This window comes from Geotrypetes seraphini, chromosome 3 (assembly GCF_902459505.1).
Source record: "Geotrypetes seraphini chromosome 3, aGeoSer1.1, whole genome shotgun sequence".
NCBI lineage: Eukaryota > Metazoa > Chordata > Amphibia > Gymnophiona > Dermophiidae > Geotrypetes > Geotrypetes seraphini.
The window spans coordinates 163,766,685-163,788,106 of NC_047086.1; the positions used below are offsets into that span (position 1 = coordinate 163,766,685).

Sequence of the window (21,422 nt, forward strand, 5' to 3'; positions counted from 1 at the left end):
CCATCTCTCCCTCCCCCACCCCCTTAAATAACAGATAGGCCTGACTTAAGTTTAATGTGATAAATAACCGGACGAGCGAGAGGCAAGCGCTGGCTTTCCTTACCTGGCCGTGGCCGAGTCCTATTGCGAGCGGCCTGCAGCCTGTAGCTGGTGTAGCCCCGGTGCTGCGAGAAGCTGCAGAGGTCGCGGCCTCCGGCGTCCCCGCAGTCGAAGAGGTAACAGGTGTGGGCCGGACTCGGTCCCGGCGGCGGAGGGTCCTCCGGCTGCTGAAGCACGGCCACCGAGCAGCGCGGCTCCCCGCAGCAGGCGGCCAGGCACTGGCGCCAGTCCCGCACGCCGGCGGGAGCCCTCAGGAAGGCGGCGCCGGCCGCCAGCGAGTCCTTGGTGCGGATGATGGAGTCCGGGGCCAGGGAAAAGCGGCCGCGAGCGCAAGGGGAGGCGGCGGCGGCGGCGGCCCCGAGCGCGTCCTCCTCCTCCTCCGGCTCGGCTTCCTCGCCCTGGCGCTGCAGCTGCAGGCGGAACTCCTCCAGCAGCTCCTCCACCCCGGAGATCCGGGAGCGCAGACCGGACAGCTCGGGCTCCGGGGAGCGTGGGCGCCGGCGGCTTTCGGTTCCCGGGCAGCGGCACAGCGGAGCGAAGAGAAGCAGCAGCAAGACAGCCCCGCCGCGCCGCACCACCTCGCGCCCCGCCGTCCCGGCCATGCGGTACCGATTCCCCCCCACGGCCCGGTCTGAGATGTGCGGCGGAGTGGGGGGGGGGGGAAGCAGTCACGCCCCCGCCACTGCGCAGGTTGGTGATCTGCCTCCGCCTACCTCTCACCCTGCGCCCCCTCCCCCTCCCCCGTCAGAGCGATCAGCACCTGTGGTGGGTAACAGCTCCCTCCCCCCAGCACAGAGAGGTCTCCCTCCTGTTCCCCACTCTGACGTCACAGCGGAGCGCAGTCCCGATCTCAGCACCATCAGGGGTGGACAGCACCCCGAGTCTGGTCACAGGGCTAAGGCTAGCTTTCTGGTTTTATGTATTGTTTATTTCGAATTTCCTGGGAGTACAAGAGGAAACAAAAGGACAGGCTACCGATAATCATTGCACCACCCAACTCTCAATCCACATGCCTTAAAGATCACAAACCAATTGGTTTTGTATTCATTCTGTTTTGTCTTTCTTGATCTTTAAGGTATGTGGATTGTTAGTTGGGTGGTGCAATGATTATCCGTAGCCTGTTTTGTTTTTTCTTTCCTCTTGTACTCCGAGGCAATTCTAAACAAACTGGCTTTTTTTTCCAGGGTGGTGGTGCTACTTCTTCTCCCTACTCCTCTCTAGTGCTGTCACTCCTGCCTTGTGACTCTGGGCAAGTCACTTAACCCTTAATTACCTCAGGTACAAAATAAGTACCTGCATATACTGTAATATGTAAACTGCTTTGATTGTAACCACAAAAAGGCAGAAATCCCTTTCCCTTCTTAATGGTGGTGACCCTTCTGTTTTCTTCTTCACTGTTCCACCCTCTATTACATTTATTGTCAATCCTTGCCTCCTCCCCTACTCAGTCCTGTGATGCTCCTATTTGCATGTGAGAAGTGTGTCCATTCTGGCTCCCTATGGATCACACATATTTCTCCATGCTTGCTATTGGTGACTTTCCTTTTTGTCCTTCCCTGACTGTCCCTTCTAGAGATACTGTTTAATCTCATAGTCACATTTGTACTTCTTTCTCTATTCCTAATTTCAGTACCCTAATATTTGCCACAGTTATGCTAATGAGAATTGCCAGCACCAGGAGGGAGTGAGCATGGAAGAAGAGATGGTCATCACTAGAGGATGAGGCTAAGCAAGTGTCACTGTTGCTGGACTGTGATGGAGTTGGCTACCCCAGTGGTATGCAAAAAGCGCTGTTTTGAGCCATAGCAACACTATTACAACAGAGCTCCACTCAGCTGGTAAGCCTCTCCAATTTTGCCCTTCTCTTCAATTGCCAACTCCAGACTCCATCCCTTCTACCTTGCAGTGCCATATGCTTGGAACAAGCTGCCCGAATGCCTGCAGCGGGCTCCATCTCTGGCAGTGTTCAAGGCCCAGTTAATAGCCCACCTCTTTGAGAGTGCTTTCAACTCCTAACTCCTTTCACCTTTGAGTTCTGCATCCCCAACCCTATATGTCATGTTTGTCTGTCCAAGTTAGATTATAAGCTCTTCCAAGCAGGGACTATCTATAAATATCAAAATGTACAGTGCTGCGTACACCTTTCAGCACTACATAAGTGATAAGTAGTATTAGTAGTAGTTATCACACATTTCTTTAAGGGGCCCATTATTAAGCTGCCTTAGACACTAATTTGCACCTAACACAGCAAAAGAAGGCCTAATGTGAGATACTCTAAAGCGGTGTTTCTTAACTCGGTCCTGGAGTGTCCCCTTGTCAGTCAGGTTTTCTGGATATCCACAATGAATAAACAGTACATAAATTTGAATTTCATACATATTAATTGTGGATACGCTAAAAACCTGACTGGCAAGGGGGCACTCCAGGACCGAGTTGAGAAACACTGCACTAAAGTGCCCTGCATTAGTTATGGCAGGTGTGTGTGTGTATGCACTAACATAAGAACTGCCACTGCTGAGTCAGACCAGTGGTCCATCATGCCCAGCAGTCCGCTCACGTGGCGGCCCTCTGGTCTAAGACCAGCACCCTAACTGAGACTAGCCCCACCAGCGCACGTTCTTGTTCAACAGAAACTTGTCTAACTTTGTCTTGAATCCTTGGAGGGTGTTTTCCCCTATAACAGCCTCTGGAAGAGCGTTCCAGCTCTCAATCCACTCTCTGGGTGAAGAAGAACTTCCTTACGTTTGTACGGAATCTATCCCCTTTCAACTTTAGAGAGTGCCCTCTTGTTCTCCCTACCTTGGAGAGGCTGAACAACCTGTCCTTATCTACTAAGTCTATCCCCTTCAGTACCTTGAATGTTTTGATCATGTCCCCTCTCATTCTCCTCTGTTCGAGAGAGAAGAGGCCCAGTTTCTCTAATCTTTCGCTGTACGGCAGCTCCTCCAGCCCCTTAACCATCTTAGTCGCTCTTCTCTGGACCCTTTCGAGTAGTGCCGTGTCCTTCTTCAGGTACGGCGACCAGTGCTTGAGCTAATTATTTTTTTTGCAATTTTATTTTGAGGGTGCATGTCAGGGACGCAATGACATTAAAACTTACCTTGAGCTTTCAAATCTTGTTCTAGTATAGCTTTCAAGCCTCAGGTGTATCAGAATAAACCAGCCAAAATAAAGATACTGAAAAACTGACTCAGTCTTGATTGAACTCAGCTAAATTTGAGTCTAATCTGAAAGGACAGGGAAAAATATAAATGACAGGATTCTTTTTAGTGCCTTTAAATTTCAGCATTTCCCCCGTGTTAATAAACTATCCTGCATAAACCAGCCTCAAACCTATGTCTTCCAGATTAGATGGCAGCCATTTTCGAGTAGTTGTTATTCAGTTTTACGAGAGCTTGCTATAGCTGGCTCATGCCTAATTAGCTTAGTTTCTGTTTTCTGATTGGCCAAATAGGAACCAGTTCAGGGCAGGCTTGGCATTTCTACTCCACTTCTGGGCTTGTTTCCTGTTGCCCCAATGTTGTTCTTGTCCAGTTGTGCCCTAAAAAGAATGCATAAAAACCAAATAAAACAGCATGGAATTTTTTTTTTTTTAATGAAATAAAGTCTGCAAACAACACAGGAAATAAAATAAAAATTGTACCTGCATATCTTTACTGTAGAACATTAGGTAGGATCCAGCATGAATGGTTTCATCTGTTGTTTCATTTTCAGCTAAGGGACTCTATAAGAGACCAAATTTTCAGTATCTGATTGCCTTAAGATCTGGAACAGTAAATATCAGCTTTTGATAAACTGCCTTTGCATGATCTCCTCATCCTTTCTAGATAACAGAGCCACAGTGAAATAAATAAGAGCGTAAGACTGCCAGAGGTCATTTTTCTGGGTGACTGAGTTACATTCATACAACAGAAGAATAGGAGGAAATTGTTGCAGAAGGTTCAAGAGCCAGTTCAAACAAATTTATTGCAATGACCATTTATAGTCCATATATATCTTTAGTTCCTGTTCATTTCCAGTCACCATATCAGTCCTGGAGATAACTGATGATTCTGAGGCTGTAATATCATTTAAATAATCCCCCTCCCACCACAAAGATACTATATAGGGCCTGGGTGTCCAACCTCAGCCCTTTCCAGGTCAGGTTTTCAGGATTTCCCAAATTAATATACATGAGATCTATTTGCATACAATGGAAGCAGTACATGCAACTAGATCTCATGCAAATTCATTGGGGGAAATCCTGAAAACCCTCAAGGACCAACATTGGACAATCCTGCTATAGGGCATAATTGTTTTGTTATCACAGGTCTCATCTTAAGATATTGATCTGAAGAATGAATCTCTGAGGTGTATAAACCTCATCAACATTATTTTTTTGATTCATTCTCATGGAAAGATTAATAGATAAACTAAATGAAAGCTCCTCCATCATCATCTGTAACTTTGTAAACTGAGGTGGTGCTGGATGACTGTATCAGGAACCCATGCAGATATTACAAATTGCATTAGGATCTTTTTACTTGGTTGTAGTAGAAAGTAGCCTTAGCACACTCTCACTCAGGTTTACTCTTACACATCTACCTAACTACTTTCCATCCACCTAAAGGGATGTGCATTCATTAGCAGCATTTGGTTTCTCTGTGTGTTTAAAAAAGTGCATGCACAATTAATCATATGAGCATAAACCTTTTTTTTTTTTTTTTGTAAATCTTTATTCATTTTCAAAACTTATACGAAGCACAAAGTATACAATCAGAAGAATAACATATAAACAGCACTTATCTTCAAACAGAAAATAAATAAAATATTTTACTCCACCCCTCTGCCCCTCCCTGGATGTGTAACAAGATCATCAAGGAATTAAAGGTTCATCAATTAGTCAATCTTTAAATTAACAAATGTCTCTAATGGACCCCATATTTTTAAAAAAATTTATATTATTTCCCAATTGCTCTGCATACATTCTTTCGTATCTGTAATACAGAGTGTTTCCCACCAAAAAGAATAGTTTAGCCTATCCCAGTTTTTCCAGTTTCTGGTTATAAGAACATAAGAATTGCCGCTGCTGGATCAGACCAGTGGTCCATCCTGCCCAGCAGTCCGCTCACGCAGCGGGCCTCTGATCAAAGACCAGCACCCTAACTGAGACTAGCCCTACCGGCGTATGCCCTTGTTCAGCAGGAACTTGTCTAACTTTGTCTTGAATCCCTGGAATGTGTTTTCCCCTATGACAGACTCCGGAACAGTGTTCCAGTTTCCCACACTCTCTGGGTGAAGAAGAACTTTCTTACGTTCGTACGGAATCTATCCCCTTTCAGCTTTAGAGAGTGCCCTCTCATTCTCCCTACCTTGAATGTTTCGATCATGTCCCCTCTCAATCTCCTCTGTTCGAGGGAGAAGAGGCCCAATTTCTCTAATCTTTCGCTGTACGGCAGCTCCTCCAACCCCTTAACCATCTTAGTCACTCTTCTCTGGACTCTTTTGAGTAGCACCGTGTCCTTCTTCATGTACGGCGACCAGTGCTGTAAGCAGTACTCAAGGTGAGGTCGCACCATGGCCCGGTATAGCGGCATGAGAATCTTCTCCAATCTGTTCGTGATCCACTTCTGTATTATTCCTAGCATTCTGTTTGCCCTTTTTGCCGCCGCCGCATATTGCGCGGACGGCTTCATCGACTTGTCAATCAGAACTCCCAATTCCCTTTCCTGGGATGTCTCTCCAAATACCGCCCCGGACATCTTGTATTTGTGCATGAGATTTTTGTTACACTTGTCCACGTTGAACCTCATCTGCCATGTCGCAGCCCATTCCTTGAGCCTGATTATGTCACATTGTAGATCTTCGCAATCCCCCTGCATCTTCACTACTCTGTATGGCCTTAGGGCCCATGTGCCTAAGGCCCCGCCCACATGAGGGGCCTAAGGCAACTGTACCAATTCTGGTTGGCCCAGGCACTTAAGGCCCCACCTGTGGGCAGGGCTTGAGGCACCCGGGCCAATCAGGCCCTAAGGCCAGCCATTCTGCGGATGGCTGGCCAGAGGGGACAACTTTTTTTAAGGTACAGGGGGGTGGGGGGTTGTCACAGGGTCAGCCGGTGGAGGGCCAATCGGGAGTTTGGGGGGGTGTCATGGGCAGGAGGGCCTGTGATCCCGCGTTGACGATCGATGCTAGAGGGGCCCATCGCCGTTTGGAAAAACCAATGTTGATGACCTCCTTCATTGGGCCCCCCTGACCATTTCGGGCCCTAGGCACGTGCCTACTTGGCCTACTGGTTAATCCTGCCCTGCTCTCCCTCTATACCAGGGATATTTTTTCATTGTGGGGTCAGGTAGGAGGAGGCGTTGGGTCAGGGAGTAGTTTGTCAGGGCATTGGTTCAAAAGTATGTGTGCATATGTGTGGGGCAATCGTGGTGGTGGTGGTGGTGGGGGGGGGGGGAGGGCAATGCAAAATGCCAGCAGCGTGTATTTTTGTCCTGGCTTGTATGCTTCTTTTAGTGCTTGAGGCAATCACTGCTCAGATATTGTTAGGAAGGGTGACATTTAGCAATGAGTTGCAGATTACTGCTACAATTTTAAATAGGGCTCCTTTTGCTAAGGTGCGCTAGCGTTTTTAACCACGCGCTAACCAAAAAATACTAACGCAAGCTCTATGGAGGCATTAGCGTTTAGTGTGTGCGCTAAAACCGCTAGCGCACCTTAGTAAAAGGAGCCCATAGTAGTGATTTGCATTCTCATTTTTAGATTGATAATTTCAGGGTAATAAACAGAGATAAAACATACCACAGAAAAGAAGATGATACCTTTTAAATTTCCTGGTAGAGAACCATATGCTGAGCCCGCTCTACTGTGAGGCTTTCTGCCCTGGTCCCTAAATATGGAAGTTTTGCAAAATATGTATAAAGACACACCGAAGTACCATTGGGACTAGATTCAGTAATGGGGCTAAAAAAATATTCATGCCGAGTGCTACTCTATTCTGCTACATTTGAATTCCCCATTGGCCTCTGCTAGGCTACAGTGACTCCCTCTTCTCTAAGATACAGAAGCAGTCTTTCCTGTAGCTCTGCAACTTGGAGTTTGCTACCCTAGATCTACAGAACTACAAGGAAAAATATTTGGGATGCTCAGGAATCCACAGCATCAGCACCTATGTACTGATCGAATTGCATTACTTCCCTTCTCCCACAAATCATTACTTCTGAAATTCAACAATCTGCAGACAAAAAATGGTTTGTTTTCATGTTATCATTCATTTTCCCATTTAAAACTTTTTTTTTAAATAAATTATTTTACCACATTTGTTTTAAAAGTAGTTTTAAATATGTGCCATAGATTGTTAATATGAAATAATCAACTTAGCCTGTGTAAATTTGTATATTAATGTGTGTGCTAAATTGCTGCTGTGTGATTCTTAAATGCAGACTGTGTTCCAGCATTATTCTAGTCCCCTAGTTAGATTTTTGGGCAAACTCATGTGTTTCTGAGGGGACACGTTTCACTGCAATTAATGCTATTTGGTCCAGCTATTATTTGGCTCCCCCATGTGGTGATGCAAGGTTGTAACTGTATCTTCAGCCAAAATTCTGATATTTTCAACCCCACAGCCATACCAAAAGCAGTGTTTTATAATTCTGTATCTTTGAAAAATTGCTGGAGAAATGTAAATACCTGCAAATTCTACTTTCAATAGGTATACAAATCACTGCTAAAAAAAAAAGTTATATAGAGGATGGACGACTCTAAATGTAATCATGGAAATTCTGAGCTTTTGTACATTTGCTTTGAGTGGTGATGCTGGATCAGGAGAGTGGTTTATAAATATATCATTTTTTAAATAATCCTTCATGACATATCTAATAGGGAGGGAAGCCATGTGGGAGTACATCCTACAGGAAATTCTCAGCAGTTTAAAAATGGATAGTAGTCTGCCAGTGAACAATGTAAAAATAATCTTCACAAACCCTACATATATGCCTAAGGACATTTAGTAAAAGGTGCAGAAATCAGAGCGTGCTGTAGCATGCTATGTTTTGTTCACTTAACATCTGCACTGGAAAAATAGAGCCTAACCACATAGTACTTGGATCACAAAAAGATTTCCGGCTGTGATGAAAAAGGGCTTTTGTCTCATTCTATGAATGAATGAAGTCTTGCAGAGATGAGTCAATCTGCTTCACCTTAATCTGTCTCAAGGTCCCTTCCTTTGTACCAGATGATCCTGATGATGTGAAGAGATGAGTAATTCAGAGAGATGAAACTGCATTTCTGTCCTGGAGCTGCTGTGTGATGCTCCAGCATTAACTCATTCCTTTAAATGGTCTCTGCACTGGAGAGGGGAGTGTTTAAAATATCAAAATAAGCCTAATTTATTAATTAGTTGAGAATAGTGAAAGTGGAGATCCTTTTATTTTGTGTGGTGGGCTTGATGTTCTAATCTGATTGTTTTGGTTGGTCTTTATTTTATTTTGTTAGATTAGTGAACTAGGTCAGGAAGATGGCATATATAAGTAGGATAAATAACAAAATAAATGTGGAATTTATAGTCAGAACATCTTAAGAAGATAAGAACCTATGAATTTCCATACTGAGGCAAACTGAAGATCCATCAAACCTAGTATCCTCTTTCCTATACAGGTCCAAGTACCTGGTAAGATCCCAAGTAAATCAGGTTTTATGCTTCTCATCCTAGAAATAAATATGTGTCTTGATTCTACAACTAGATCTTAGTAGTACATTTGACTTGGTTGACCATGATCTTTTATTAATTTGTCTGGAGACCATGGGAATCACTGGGAATGTCCGAAGGTGATTTGAAGGATTTTTATGCAGTAGATCCTATCAAGTATATTCTACTGGGACATACTCATTCACCTGGAGCAATCCATCTGGCGTTCCTCAGGGATCCCAATTGTCACCGACTCTCTTCAGCATATATTTGATTTTCCTGGCTAACCTTTTGCAAAAATTTAAAGTAAAATTTTATATCTATGCTGATGATATTACTGTGTTATTGCCCATGTCATCCTTTTCTGAGGACATGAAATTCTGGAAAAAATACAACTTTGGATGTTTAGATTTAAACTTAACTCAGATAAAACAAAATTTTTTCATGCCGGCCCTAATGATACCATTTTAGACAAACAGGTTTTAATCAATGATCAAACCTTTGAAATTGTCCCTTCCATGAGTTATTTTAGGGGTCACACTAGATAGACAGTTAACATTTGAGGATCATACTGACCTTAAGATAAAACGATGTTTTATGATCCTCTGGAAACTCAGAACCATCAAAAGATACTTTGATTTTGTTTCTTTTAGAATTTTGGTACAGTCTCTAATTCTGTCTGTTCTTGACTAATGTAATATTGTCTATCTTGCATCATTTAAGAAAACTTTACAATGTATTTGACTAGTACAAAATACAGCAGTGCGCGTAATCTTTGGCCTGAACAAATATGATCACATTAGTCCATTTTATCGGCAATTATATTGGTTGCCTTTTGAGGCATGTATTCTTTGTAAATTTGGCTGTCTTTGTTTTAAATCTCTTTTTGGTTTGGCTCCGGGATATCTAGCCTCTCAATTCAATTTTTATACCTCATTAAAAAAACACTTGTAATAAGTTAATGTTTATGTATCCTTCGGTTAAGAACTGTCATTACAAGAAATTTTTGAATAGGACATTTGCCTTGCAACTAGGCAAACTGAACTCTTGGTTAAGCCTGCTTATCTGTCGAATAGATTCTTATAGGGCTCCTTTTACGAAGTTGCGTTAGCGGCTTTATCACATGCAACTTTTTAGCGCGCGCTAACCCCCGCGCTTGATGAAAAACTACCGCCTGCTCAAGAGGAGGCAGTAGCGACAAATTAGTGCACGCTATTACGTGCGTTAAACCATTAACGCGGCTTTGTAAAAGGAGCCCATAATGTTTTTAGAAAGTTTTTAAAAAACACATTTGTTTGATAAAGTTTGTTAAATAACTATGTATTTTTTAAATCTTGTCATTCATTTTTATTAATTTGATGTACCTTTCACTGATTGTACAGTTCTTCTTTGTTGTTAACCGCCTGGAACTTTGTGGATGGGCAGTATACAAGAATCCATTTTTTATTATTATTAGTGGATTTTCCCAAGTCCATCTTAGTAGAGGCTTATGAACTTTTCTTTTAGGAACATGTCCAACCCTTTTAAAACACTACTAAGATAACTGCTTTTACCACATTCTCTGGCAACGAATTCCAGAGTTCAATTACACATTGAGTGAAGAAATATTTTCTCTGATTTGTTTTAAATGTACTATCTCCCTAGTGCAATATTTTTAAATGTACAATCTCCCTAGTCCAATATTTTGGAAGTTGTAAATAAATGATTCACGTATACCTGTTCCACTCCACTCAGTATTTTATAGACCTCTATCGTATCTCCCCTCAGCCATCTTTTCTCCAAACCGAATAGCCCTAGCTTCTTTAGCCTTTCCTCATAGGAAATTCCCATCCCCTTTAGCATTTTCATTGCCCTTCTCTGCATCTTTTTTAATTCTGCCATATTTTTATTAAGTTGTGGTGACCAGAATTCCACACAATTTCTGAGGTGTGGCAGCGCCATGGAGCGATACAAAGGCATTATAATATCCTCATTTTTGGTTTTCATTCTTTTCCTGATAATTCCTAACATTCTACTTGCCTTCTTAGCCGCTGCTGCACACTGAGCAGAGGGTTCCAATGTATCATCAACAATGACTCCTAGATCCTTTTTCTGGGCAGTGGCTCCTAATGTGGAACCTAGCATTATATATAGTCTGGGTTTTTGTTTGCATTAATTTCCACTTGCTGACATTAAGGGGCTCTTTTATAAGGCTGTGGCAAAAAGTGGCCTTAGTATGTCCTTACACGGGTCTTTCCTGCACACTAAGATCAATTTTTGTCATGACCAGTATAGCCCTTTTGCAACTTTTCACAATCCTCTTCCAATTGAACAACTTTGAATCAACAAGTTTAATCACGCCACTTGTTTTCTAGATAATTTATAAGCATGCTAGAAAACAGCACCCCTGGGGAACCCCACCATCCACTCTTCTCCATTGAAAATATTGACCACTTAGGGCTCCTTTTATAGAAGTGCGCTGGCGTTTTTAGTGCACGCACCGGATTAGCGTGCGCTACCCGAAAAACTACCACCTGCTCAAGAGGAGGCAGTCGAGGCTAGCGCACAAGGCATTTTAACGCACGATATTCCACGCGTTAATGCCCTGACGCACCTTTGTAAAAGGAGCCCTTAATCTTAATCTCCATTTTCTGTCTTGTAACCAGTTCTTAATCTACAATAGGACATTACCTCCTATCCCATTACTTTCTGATTTCCTTAGGAATTGTTCATGAGGTACTTCATCAAATGCCTTTTGAAAATCCAGATACACAATATCAACCAGTTCACCTTTATCCACATGTTTATTCACCCCTTCGAAGAAATGTAGTAGATAGGTGAGGCAAGATTTCCCTTGACTAAGGGCTTCTTTTACAAAAGTGCACTAGGACCTTAACGCGTGCAATAGCACGCATTAAATTCCGGAGTGCGCTAGATTTTTGGCTACTGCGCACTATAGTGCACGGTAATTTTGTGCATGCGCTAAAAACCCTAGCTCACCTTCATAAAAGGAGCCCTAAATTTATGTTGGTTTTGTTCCATTAATCCATGCTTGTATATTTGCTCAGTAATTTTGTTCTTTAGAATAGTATGCCATTTTGCCCAGCACTGATTCTTTTATCAACTTCTCGCTTCAAATAAACCTAAAAAAATAGTTTTTATTATGCACTTTTGTTTGTCTCCAATGCAATCTTCTTTTCAAAGTTTATAGTTATCGTTTATAGTTAACACAATTGTTTGTAAAAGCCTTTTTTAGGCATTGATTTTTCCTGATTGCGGATTTTCTGTGGATCTGATATTTATGTTTATTTACTTTTTTATTTTGTTTTAAAACTTATGTATGTAAGATTTTGTAAACTGTTTAGGCTTACAGTATAGAAATTTTTAAAACAAAAAAGTCTATAGTTTATTGATTTATATCCCGCTTTACACAAAGCGGGTTCCAAAACGTACATACATAATATTATCACAACACATACAATTAACAAATCTAACAAACAAAACATTTCAGCGACCAGCGCCCACAAATATATTAAAGCTTCAATTCCCAGTGTGGAAGTATCTGAGGAAGTTTTATTACACCAAGTTGAATCTGGAACGTGGCTGGAAGCTGAACCACAGTTCTCAGACATCATCTCAAGAACCACGGTACAATATGACTTCTTTTCATCATAGGAGACCTCAACCTCCATCTAGACTCAACCTCAAACTCTCAAACCCTGAAACTCCTTGACCTCTTAAATGAGCTAGATCTCAAACCCTTGTTTCAACTTACACATGAAAAGGGCCATCAGTTATAATCTACTTACCTCCTCCACTTCACAAGCAACCTAGAATTTGACTCCCTATCCCAAGTGCCTTGGTTAGACCACCTACTCCTAAAATTCACCATATTCTGGAATTACACTTCTCCCTCCGTATTCGCTGTGATAGGGGATTAACAGAACCCCAAATAACTTTTTCATATGTTATTCACTGTTTTCTATTAAAAACCATCGTGAATATGGTGAAACCGCGAATAACATGGTGGGAGACCTGGCCTATTTCTGAAGGAGAGGCAAAGCACGGTGAAGAAAGTGCTGGGAATCGGTGATTTTCTCTGTAAATGCTTGGAATCAGCGATTTCTCTATGCAAGCTGATGAAATTTGGGGGGAGGAGCCAGCAAGCTAAAAACCGTGAATAATCAAAACTGTGAATGCTGACACCGCGAATATGGAGGGAGAAGTGTACCTTTAAGTAAATAGATTTTGAGTTGGCTGGATGAGCGTCATCATTTGTATTCTGTTTATCTGAGTTGTCTCTTATGTAGTAGTAAATTAGGGGTGTATCAAGGATGTCTGGGTTTGAAAGTAATAGAGAGGTGATAAGTTCCTAAAAGGAAAATCCATAAGCCATTATTAAGATGTACTCTGAGAAATCCACTGCTTATTCCTAGGATAAACAGCATAAAATCTATTTCTCTTTTGAGATCTGGCCAGGTACTTGTGACCTGGGTTGGCCACTGTTGGAAACAGAATATTGGGCTTGATGGCCTTTTGGTATGTCAACTCTTATGCTCTTATATGCCATTACTCTAATGACATACCCATGAAGCTAGTGCAGTAGCATTGGTGTGTACTTTATAGACTTGCTTGCAACTCCGTAAGTCAGGTTTTCTCAAACCTGTTCTAGTGGCCTCATAATCAGTCTGGGTTTCAGGGTATTCACAGTGAATTCACAGTAAACTGGAGACCCAGTATATACAGATTTACCCTATGCATATTCATTGTAGATATCCTGAAAAACAAAGTGGCTGTGGGGTCCTGAGGTTAGATTTATGAAGCCCTGCTCTAAGAACATGTAGGCGTTGTAATTTAAGACCTGGAGAACACACAACAGGCAGCATTTTTCAATAACTTTATAAAAGCCAATCAAGCTTTTACTGTAGTTCAGAAGCCTGCTATTAGAATCTCTAGAGTCCTTACAGTCCTGGGCTCGTGCCCTTGCTGCAATCTGTAATATTTGCAGCAATCACTAGACAAGGTACAGAGGTTTCCATGGCAATTTCTTTGGCATGCAGTAGCATGTCAATTTTCAGCAGGGAATTATACATTCAAATGAAAAACCTGTGATCAATCATTAATTATCAGCAGAGTGGGACTGTGCATTACAAGATAGCAGAATTAATTTTAATGTGAAAAAATTCCTATATTTTTTTGCAAACCTGCTTATAGAGATTCAAATTTAACATGAAGCTATTCTAACCAGTTTAAGAAACACACAAATCACAAATCTTGACTCATGCTTCCTATGACAATATCCATTCAAATTGCATTAGAGATATGAAATGGTGCTCTGCTACCTCAAAAGTCAGATGTATGCTTTAGCAGTTTTCTCAAGACACTCTTGCAGTAATTCCTAGTCCCTTAGTCTTTACTCCCATTCCTCAAGGGCCATTAACAGGTCAGATTTTCTGAATATTCCTAATGAATATGCATGAGAGAGACTGGAAATAAAGACCAAAGTCCTACCCAGTCTAGTTTTGGGAATATTCAAAATGAATATGTATGTGAGAGATTTGCATTCACTGTCTCCATTATATGCAAATCTATTCATGCATATTCATTGAGGATATCCTGAAAATCAGACTGGCAAGGGGGTACTCCAGGACTAGCTTTACAAACACTGCTGTAGCACTCTGAGCTAAGCTCCATTGTGTTGATCTTTAATAGTAGGGGGTTCTCAACTCAGTCCTTAGAACACACCTAGCCGGTTTTATTTTGTGGATATCTACAATGAATATGAATGACAGAGATTTACATTCACTGCTTCCATGGTAGGCAAATATATTTCATGCATATTCATCATGGCTATCCTGAAAGCTAATCTAGCTGTGGATATCCTGAGAACTGGGCTATGAACTCCAGTGTAATAGTGATGTTCAAGGGGGAAATTTCCATTTCAGTTGTTTTTGAGTCCCAGGAATTCATTTGTTTTGTTCAATTCCATCAAAGTTAATGTGAAGAGGTGGATTCCTGTGTTCCCTGAATGTAAATGCAGAGATTCAGCAGGCAGGCCTCTGATGTCATGGCAACAGTGAAGCTATCATTTATTTATTTTTTTTTAATATTTCTTTTCCGCTTATCACCTAAGGGGCTCATAATAAAAAAAAAAGTCTAAAAAGTGGCCTAAATGGGTACTTGGACGATCAAAAAGCCTGATCGTCCAAGTACACATAATCAAAGCTGGTTTTAGACGTATCTAAAACCAACTTAGGCCTTTCCCCTGCCTCTAAATGCACAGAGAAAAAAGAGGCGTTTTTAGAGGAGGGGAAAGGAAGGGCGGTGGGCGGGAGGTGGGCCGACCTAGACCTAGGTGTGCAGCAGGTATAACCAAAACTTTAGGCAGGTTGCCTAGTCGGCACTTACACGTTTTGACGTAGACCAAGTCAAAACAGGTATAAGTGCCGAAAAGAGGCCGCTGAGCTTATTGTGGCTGCTGCGATCAGCTCAGGGGCCCTAGCAACCTGCCTACCCCCTACAGCAATGATCGCGGCAGGAGAGATGGCTCATCTCCTCTGCCGCAATCCACCCTTCCCCCCCCAACAACGATCAGGGCAAGAGGGAGACCAAGCCCTCCTGCCCCGGGCACCCCCAATGAAGATCGGGGCAAGAGGGAGCCCAAGCCCTCCTGCCCTGTGGCACCCCCGAACCCCTGATGAAGATCAGGGCAAGAGGGAGCTCAAGCCCTCCTGCCCCGCGGCACCCCCGAACTCCCCGACAGGATCGGGTAGGAGGAAGCCCATGCTCTCCTGCCCTCGATGCAAGGGCCTCCCCGAACCCCTGATCGCTCCCCCCACTGACCCTTGACCCCCCGCTGACCCCACGACCTCCCCACCCCCACTCCCCTCCCCGTACCTTCAATAATGGTCGGACGGATGGGTTGCAAGCCCGTCCGTCCGACAGGCCAGCCATCCGTTGAATGGCTGGCCTTAGGACCTGATTGGCCCAGGTGGCTCAAATCCCGCCCACAGGTGGAGTCTGAGACGCCTGGGCAAACCAGAATAGGCCCAGTAGGCTTAGGCCCCTCCTGTGGGCGGGGCCTTAGGCACATGGGCCCAACCCATATGTGGCAAAATTGGAAATTTCACATCACTTACTTGCACTTCCTTTACATTCAAAAATGAGTCATCATTCTCCAGAAACATCACTTCTGTCTTTTGCAAATTCAGGTTTAACTGATTATCCCTCATCCAGTTTTGTATCTTTTCCATACATATGGTCAATTAGTTTTTAATATAATCAGCCTCCTTATTCACTGGGGAAAAAAAGTGTATATCATCAGCATAGATGCGGTAATTAACTTCCAGCTCCTCAAGCATCCTCCCTATCGATGCAATATAGATATTAAATAACAATGCTGATAAGGCAGATCCATGTGGGATTCTTTTTTTCATCATCACCATTGATGACATTTCTTTTCCACATTTCACTACAAATTTCCAATACATCAAAAAGGAGCAAAACCAATTCAAACTGTTACACCCACACCGCCCATCTGCAATTTGCTCAACAATAATACTGGATCTACTGGGTCAAAAGCAGCAGATATGTCCAGAGACACCATACAAAATGTTAGTCTTCTATCTATTTCTTTAAGCAACACATCCAGAGTAGGCACCATCAGTGTCTCAACCAGTGGCGTACCAAGGGGGGAGCGGGGGGGGGGGGGGCGGTCCGCCCCAGATGCAGCCTTAGGGGGGGTGCACAGCTAGCCAGGTCCGGAAAATGGTCGATCGCCAAGGCAAAGTGAGTCGATCACGGAGCCCACGATCGACTCACTTTGCCTTGGTGATCTACCGTGCCGATCAGCCTTCCTCTCCCCGACGTCGATTCTGCCATCGGAGAGGAAGTTCGGACCAGCCAATCGCTGCCTGGTTGGGCGGAACTTCCTCTCCGATGGCAGAATTGATGTCAGGGAGAGGAATGCTGGTCGGCCCGACGCAGGGAAGCAGAGAGAACTTGGGGCGGCAGTAGCAGCGGCTTTGGGGCCTGTTCCTCGATGGTGGCAGCAGTGGCTTGTGGAGGGCAGGCAGGGAGAAAGAAAGAAAGGGGGCAGGCAGGGAGACAGAAGGGAAACAGAAAAAAAGAAAGGGAGGCAGTGAGAGAGGAAGAAAAAGTTGGTGGAGGGAATGAGGTCTGGAGGAGAGAAAGCATACAGGCTGAAAGAAGGGCAGAAAGATTGGATGCACAGTCAGAAAAAGAAAGTGCAACCAGAGACTCATGAAATCACCAGAGAAGGTAGGAAAAATGATTTTATTTTCAATTTAGTGATCAAAATGTATCTGAATTTATATCTGCTGTTAAGTTTTGCACTATGGCCCCCTTTTACTAATAGGGTTTTAGCGCAGGGAGCCTATGTGTGTCAAGTGCAGCACTGGGCATTCAGCGCAGCTCCCTGTGCTAAAAACTGCTATTGTGGTTTAGTAAAAAGGGAGGGGGTATATTTGTCTATTTTTGTATGCTTGTTACTGAAGTGACATTGCATAAAGTCATCTGCCTTGATCTCTTTGAAAAAACCCAGAATACAAATGATAATTAACATTTCCTCAGCATACAGTGTGCTTTGTGTTTTTTTTAATTTTATTGTTGGTAGATCATTTTGACTTGGTCATTTTAAAAGTAGCTTGCAAGCCCAAAAAGTGTGGGCACCCCTGAATAGAGCGTTGAAGCTGCGTGTGGCTGCTGTAAAGGTCATCTCTGACACAACCGGAAGTTGCATCAGAGACGACCTTTACGGCAGCCATATGCAACTACAACGCTCCGGCTGCTGTAAGAAGGCAGTTTAGACATCGCCGGCCACAGGGCAGGGAGGTTTGTCGGACCGGGCCTGTTGTCCGGGGGGGGGGGGGGAACAAGGGGGGGGGGCATTGCAGATCTTGTTGCCAAAATCGGAAAGATGAGGAAGGGAGAAAGATGGGCCTGTGGTGGATGGAGAGATTGAGAGAAGGGGGCAGATGATGGAAGTGGGTAGAAAGGGGAGAGAGAAGAGGTCAGATGATGGAAATGGGGAGAAGGGAGAGCAAGTGGAATGGAAGTGGAGAAAGAGAACACATACTGGATGGAAGGAGGGATAAAGAAAAAGGACATATGCTGGATGGGGGAAGAAGATAGAGTTAGTGAGATAGTGGAGGGGTGAAGGAAAGGGGTGGCATGCTGTGGGTAGACATAGTGAAAAGAGGGAAACAGAGGACTGCATAGTAAGAAAGAATTTAATTTAGACTGAGGCAGAAAATAAAGAAGGAAGACCAGAGAAGGAAAGGGAAGAGAGAGAGGAGACAGAGATGCCAGAGAACGGGGAAGGAGACAGAGATATCAGATCTGAGTGGAGGAAATGAGAAGAGAGAGATGCTAAAAACCACAGGGGGGAGGGAAAGAGAGATGAAAGGAGAAAGATGCCAAATCATGAGGGAATAGAGGGAAGATGATGAATGCCAGACCAAAGGGGGGGGTCTCTAGAGGAGAGATGGAAGGGGGAGGCATACAGTTTCTGGAAGGGGCATAGAAGGGCATAGCCCTTATGGCTGCAGGTGGCACCTATATGACAGTATAGTAGGGATTTGGAGGTTTTTGGTGGGCTCCACCATGAATGTAGTGGTTAGAGTGGCTTATGGGCCTGGGTCCTCCTCTCTATGGTTCACTAGCCCTCTTAAGCCATCTCTGTGCAGCTCTACTAGGCTTTCCTATGCCAGGTGCTGAAATTCCAGAGGCATGTATGTACGTTTTTATTCTGAACATTGTGGGGGTGCAATGGGGTCAGTTAACCGGGGGGGGGGGGGGAAGGAATGTGTGTGGGTCTTTACTTTCACTCTGCAGTGGTTATCTGGTTACTTTCGATAACTTTTGGGCACTTATACCTGTCTTTACATTGTCTAACTCACAACATATGAGTTTTGCCTTGGCAGTCTTTTCAAACATTCGATTATCCCTGAAGGATGACTAAATCTAGGTCGGCCCACAACCCGCCTTAACCACTCCTCCAAAAACACCCCTTTCAGCTCTGGGCGCACAGCAGGATTCAGAGGCCTAAAATGTCCCTGGATACGTTCAAAAAGCCATTTCAATTATCGGCACTTGAACGACCTGTCTTTTAGATTGTCCAAGTGCTGACTTGGGCGGGTTTTAGACATATTTAAGTTTCGATTATAAGCCCCCTAGACTGCATCCTTAAATTTAGACAATCATTATGACAAATGGAAGGAATGCGAGTTCACCAATACACAGAGGGAAAGAAGCAATAGAATTTGCACAACAAAAGGAAAAAGAGATCATTTAAAATTAACCAGCAAGGAAAAGCAAATGGTTACAGCACCAATACAGCAGGAAATAGAGTTAATTCAGAAACCACAAGCAGTACAAAACCATCACATGAATGGTTAAGAAAGGTAATTTTAAACCTATAGAAAAAAGATTGTTAATTGTAACATAGGATAATGGACTATGGACAAGATGGCCCCCAGCCAGCATGCAAAAACTGGTAAAACAGACAAATCCAGATTTTTTAGTGCTGAACTAAAAACAGTCACACATGTCTTTGCTGGGTGTGACAGGGTGATGTCAAAAAATTATAGATGGAAAGGAACAATAAGATATTACATCTCATCTGCTGGAAGCTATGTAAACACTAGAACATTTCTGTGCCAGAAAAGCACTGTAATCACAAACCAAATATGACTGCCTGGAACATTCCTATTCCCAAAGATAAACTTGGTGCAAGACAACCAGACAGAGTCGTAAAGGAGAAACACACAAGAACATCACTATTAGTACAAATGCAATCAGCCACAAAGAAAATAAGGCAGAAAGATATACTAACCAATATTCAGCACTATTTAACTATCCAGAAATGGCACGGACAGTTAAATAGCACTCAACCAGCTATTTAACTCAGTGCGAGATAACCGGTTATGCCCACTAAAAATTTGCGGTTAGCAGCTGAAAGTTAATCTGCTCTATCGCACGATAACCCTGGTCAATGGGAGTCTTAGGCCACTCCTAGTGCATTCCAGGATGCACTGGGAAGTAAGCCTAAGACTCCGGTTGGCCCAGATGCCTAAGGCCACTCCTTGTGACATGGATGCTGGTTAGAGTATTTGGGTGGTTATAAGGGCTTAGGCATCTGTCCTTCAGAACAGACGTGATTCTATATAGGACGCCCGTGTGCAATTCTCACACACTTAGGCGGCTGCTGAGACTAGGCATTCTATACAGAATCAGGCCCTTAGTGCCTCAATTTAGGCATCACAATAGTACATACTGAGTGTCAATTCCATAATGGCATCCGGAGATAGCAGAGCTGCTATAGAATACTAGAGTAAAGCCACATTGATATGCTGATATTTAGTCACTAGTTTTTTTAGCCTGTTACATTAACAGGTGCTAGAAGCCCTTCTTCCTTACTTTTTTTTCTCCCCCCCTGTCCAGCAACACTTCCCCCCTTCTCTGCTCCCACTGTCTAGCAGTAGGCCTTTTCCCTTACTTTTACCTTCCCCCCTGTAAGCAGCACCCCTTCACTGCTCCCCCTGTTCAGCAGTAGCCCCATCTCCATTAGTTTTACCTCCCCCCTGTCCAACAGCACCTCTTCCCTGCGTCACCTGTCCAGCAGTAGCGCTTCTCCCTAACTTTTACCTCCCTCATGTACAACAGCACCCCTTCCCTGTTCCCCCTGTCCAACAGTAGCCATTATCCTTTCCTTTTACCTTCCCCCTGTCCAGCAGCACCATTTGTTCCAAATTCCAACAGTCTCATCCTATCATTGGGCCCTCTCCTCCGTTGCTGGGGCGCCTGCAGCGGCGCCTTATATGGAGCTATCTCCAACGCTCACACTCTCTCCCTGTCCTCCTGCTCCAGGGTGCTTCATTTCCCCCCCCCCCCCAAACAGAGTTGGAATTGATTGCACGACTGCGTGTGGCATTCTTTCGCTTCCTATTTGTCTCCGTGGGCAGCGTTGTGTTTTTTTCATGTAAGCAGGCATTGTTTATTTTTTTTTCTTTGAGGCCGGCTTCCAACCCGCTGAAACTGCTGCATGTGCCGCAAATAGAATACGGCCATGGAACCATAGATCAAGGCGGCAGGGATCACGGCGGCCTCCTAAGTGTGCATGCGTGCTTAGGGTTTTATTATAGAGGATGACCACTTATGCCAGGTTAATGGCTAGTGTAAATTAGCACACTCAGTTGCTGAACATAATATCCAGGATATAACTTCAACACTCAATACAATAGCAAAGACAAACAGCCACATATGGTGCCAAAGATTACATTTTATTTTATATAAAAGAAGAAAAAGATCTCAGTAGTTGATGGCATAACATTGCTTTCCATACCACAATATATGACATTACATGCAAGCATAGCTTTCTAGACTCCGGTTTCTTTCATAGGTCAAAAGACTCCCATTTTTTTGTAATTGTTGCTGTTATCAATTAGGCCATGAGGATCAAGGCGGGAAACTGCACAAAGACGCGGAGAGAGACATGGAGGCAGATTATACAAAATGGAGTCATTAATACAAGATGGAGTCATTAATACTTCTAGAAGTATGCAGTGGCGTCCTTAGCATAGGTGACACCCGGGGCCCATCATTTTTTTGACCCCCCCCCCATCTGTATGAAAAACATGATTTTTAGTAACAATCC

At 43.6% G+C, this 21,422-nt stretch overlaps 1 protein-coding gene across 2 annotated transcripts in view; it reads right to left on the reverse strand.

The window, feature by feature from the left end:
• Positions 1-807, reverse strand: part of LRP11 (LDL receptor related protein 11) — a 58,016-nt gene extending 57,209 nt beyond the window's left edge. For both annotated transcript variants that reach the window (XM_033939914.1, XM_033939913.1), the window contains exon 1: positions 104-807. In XM_033939914.1, coding sequence (XP_033795805.1) covers positions 104-701 — 598 coding nt within the window. In that variant the 5' untranslated portion in view covers positions 702-807. The remainder of the gene's footprint in view (positions 1-103) is intronic.
• Between the last annotated feature and the right edge of the window lie 20,615 nt (positions 808-21,422).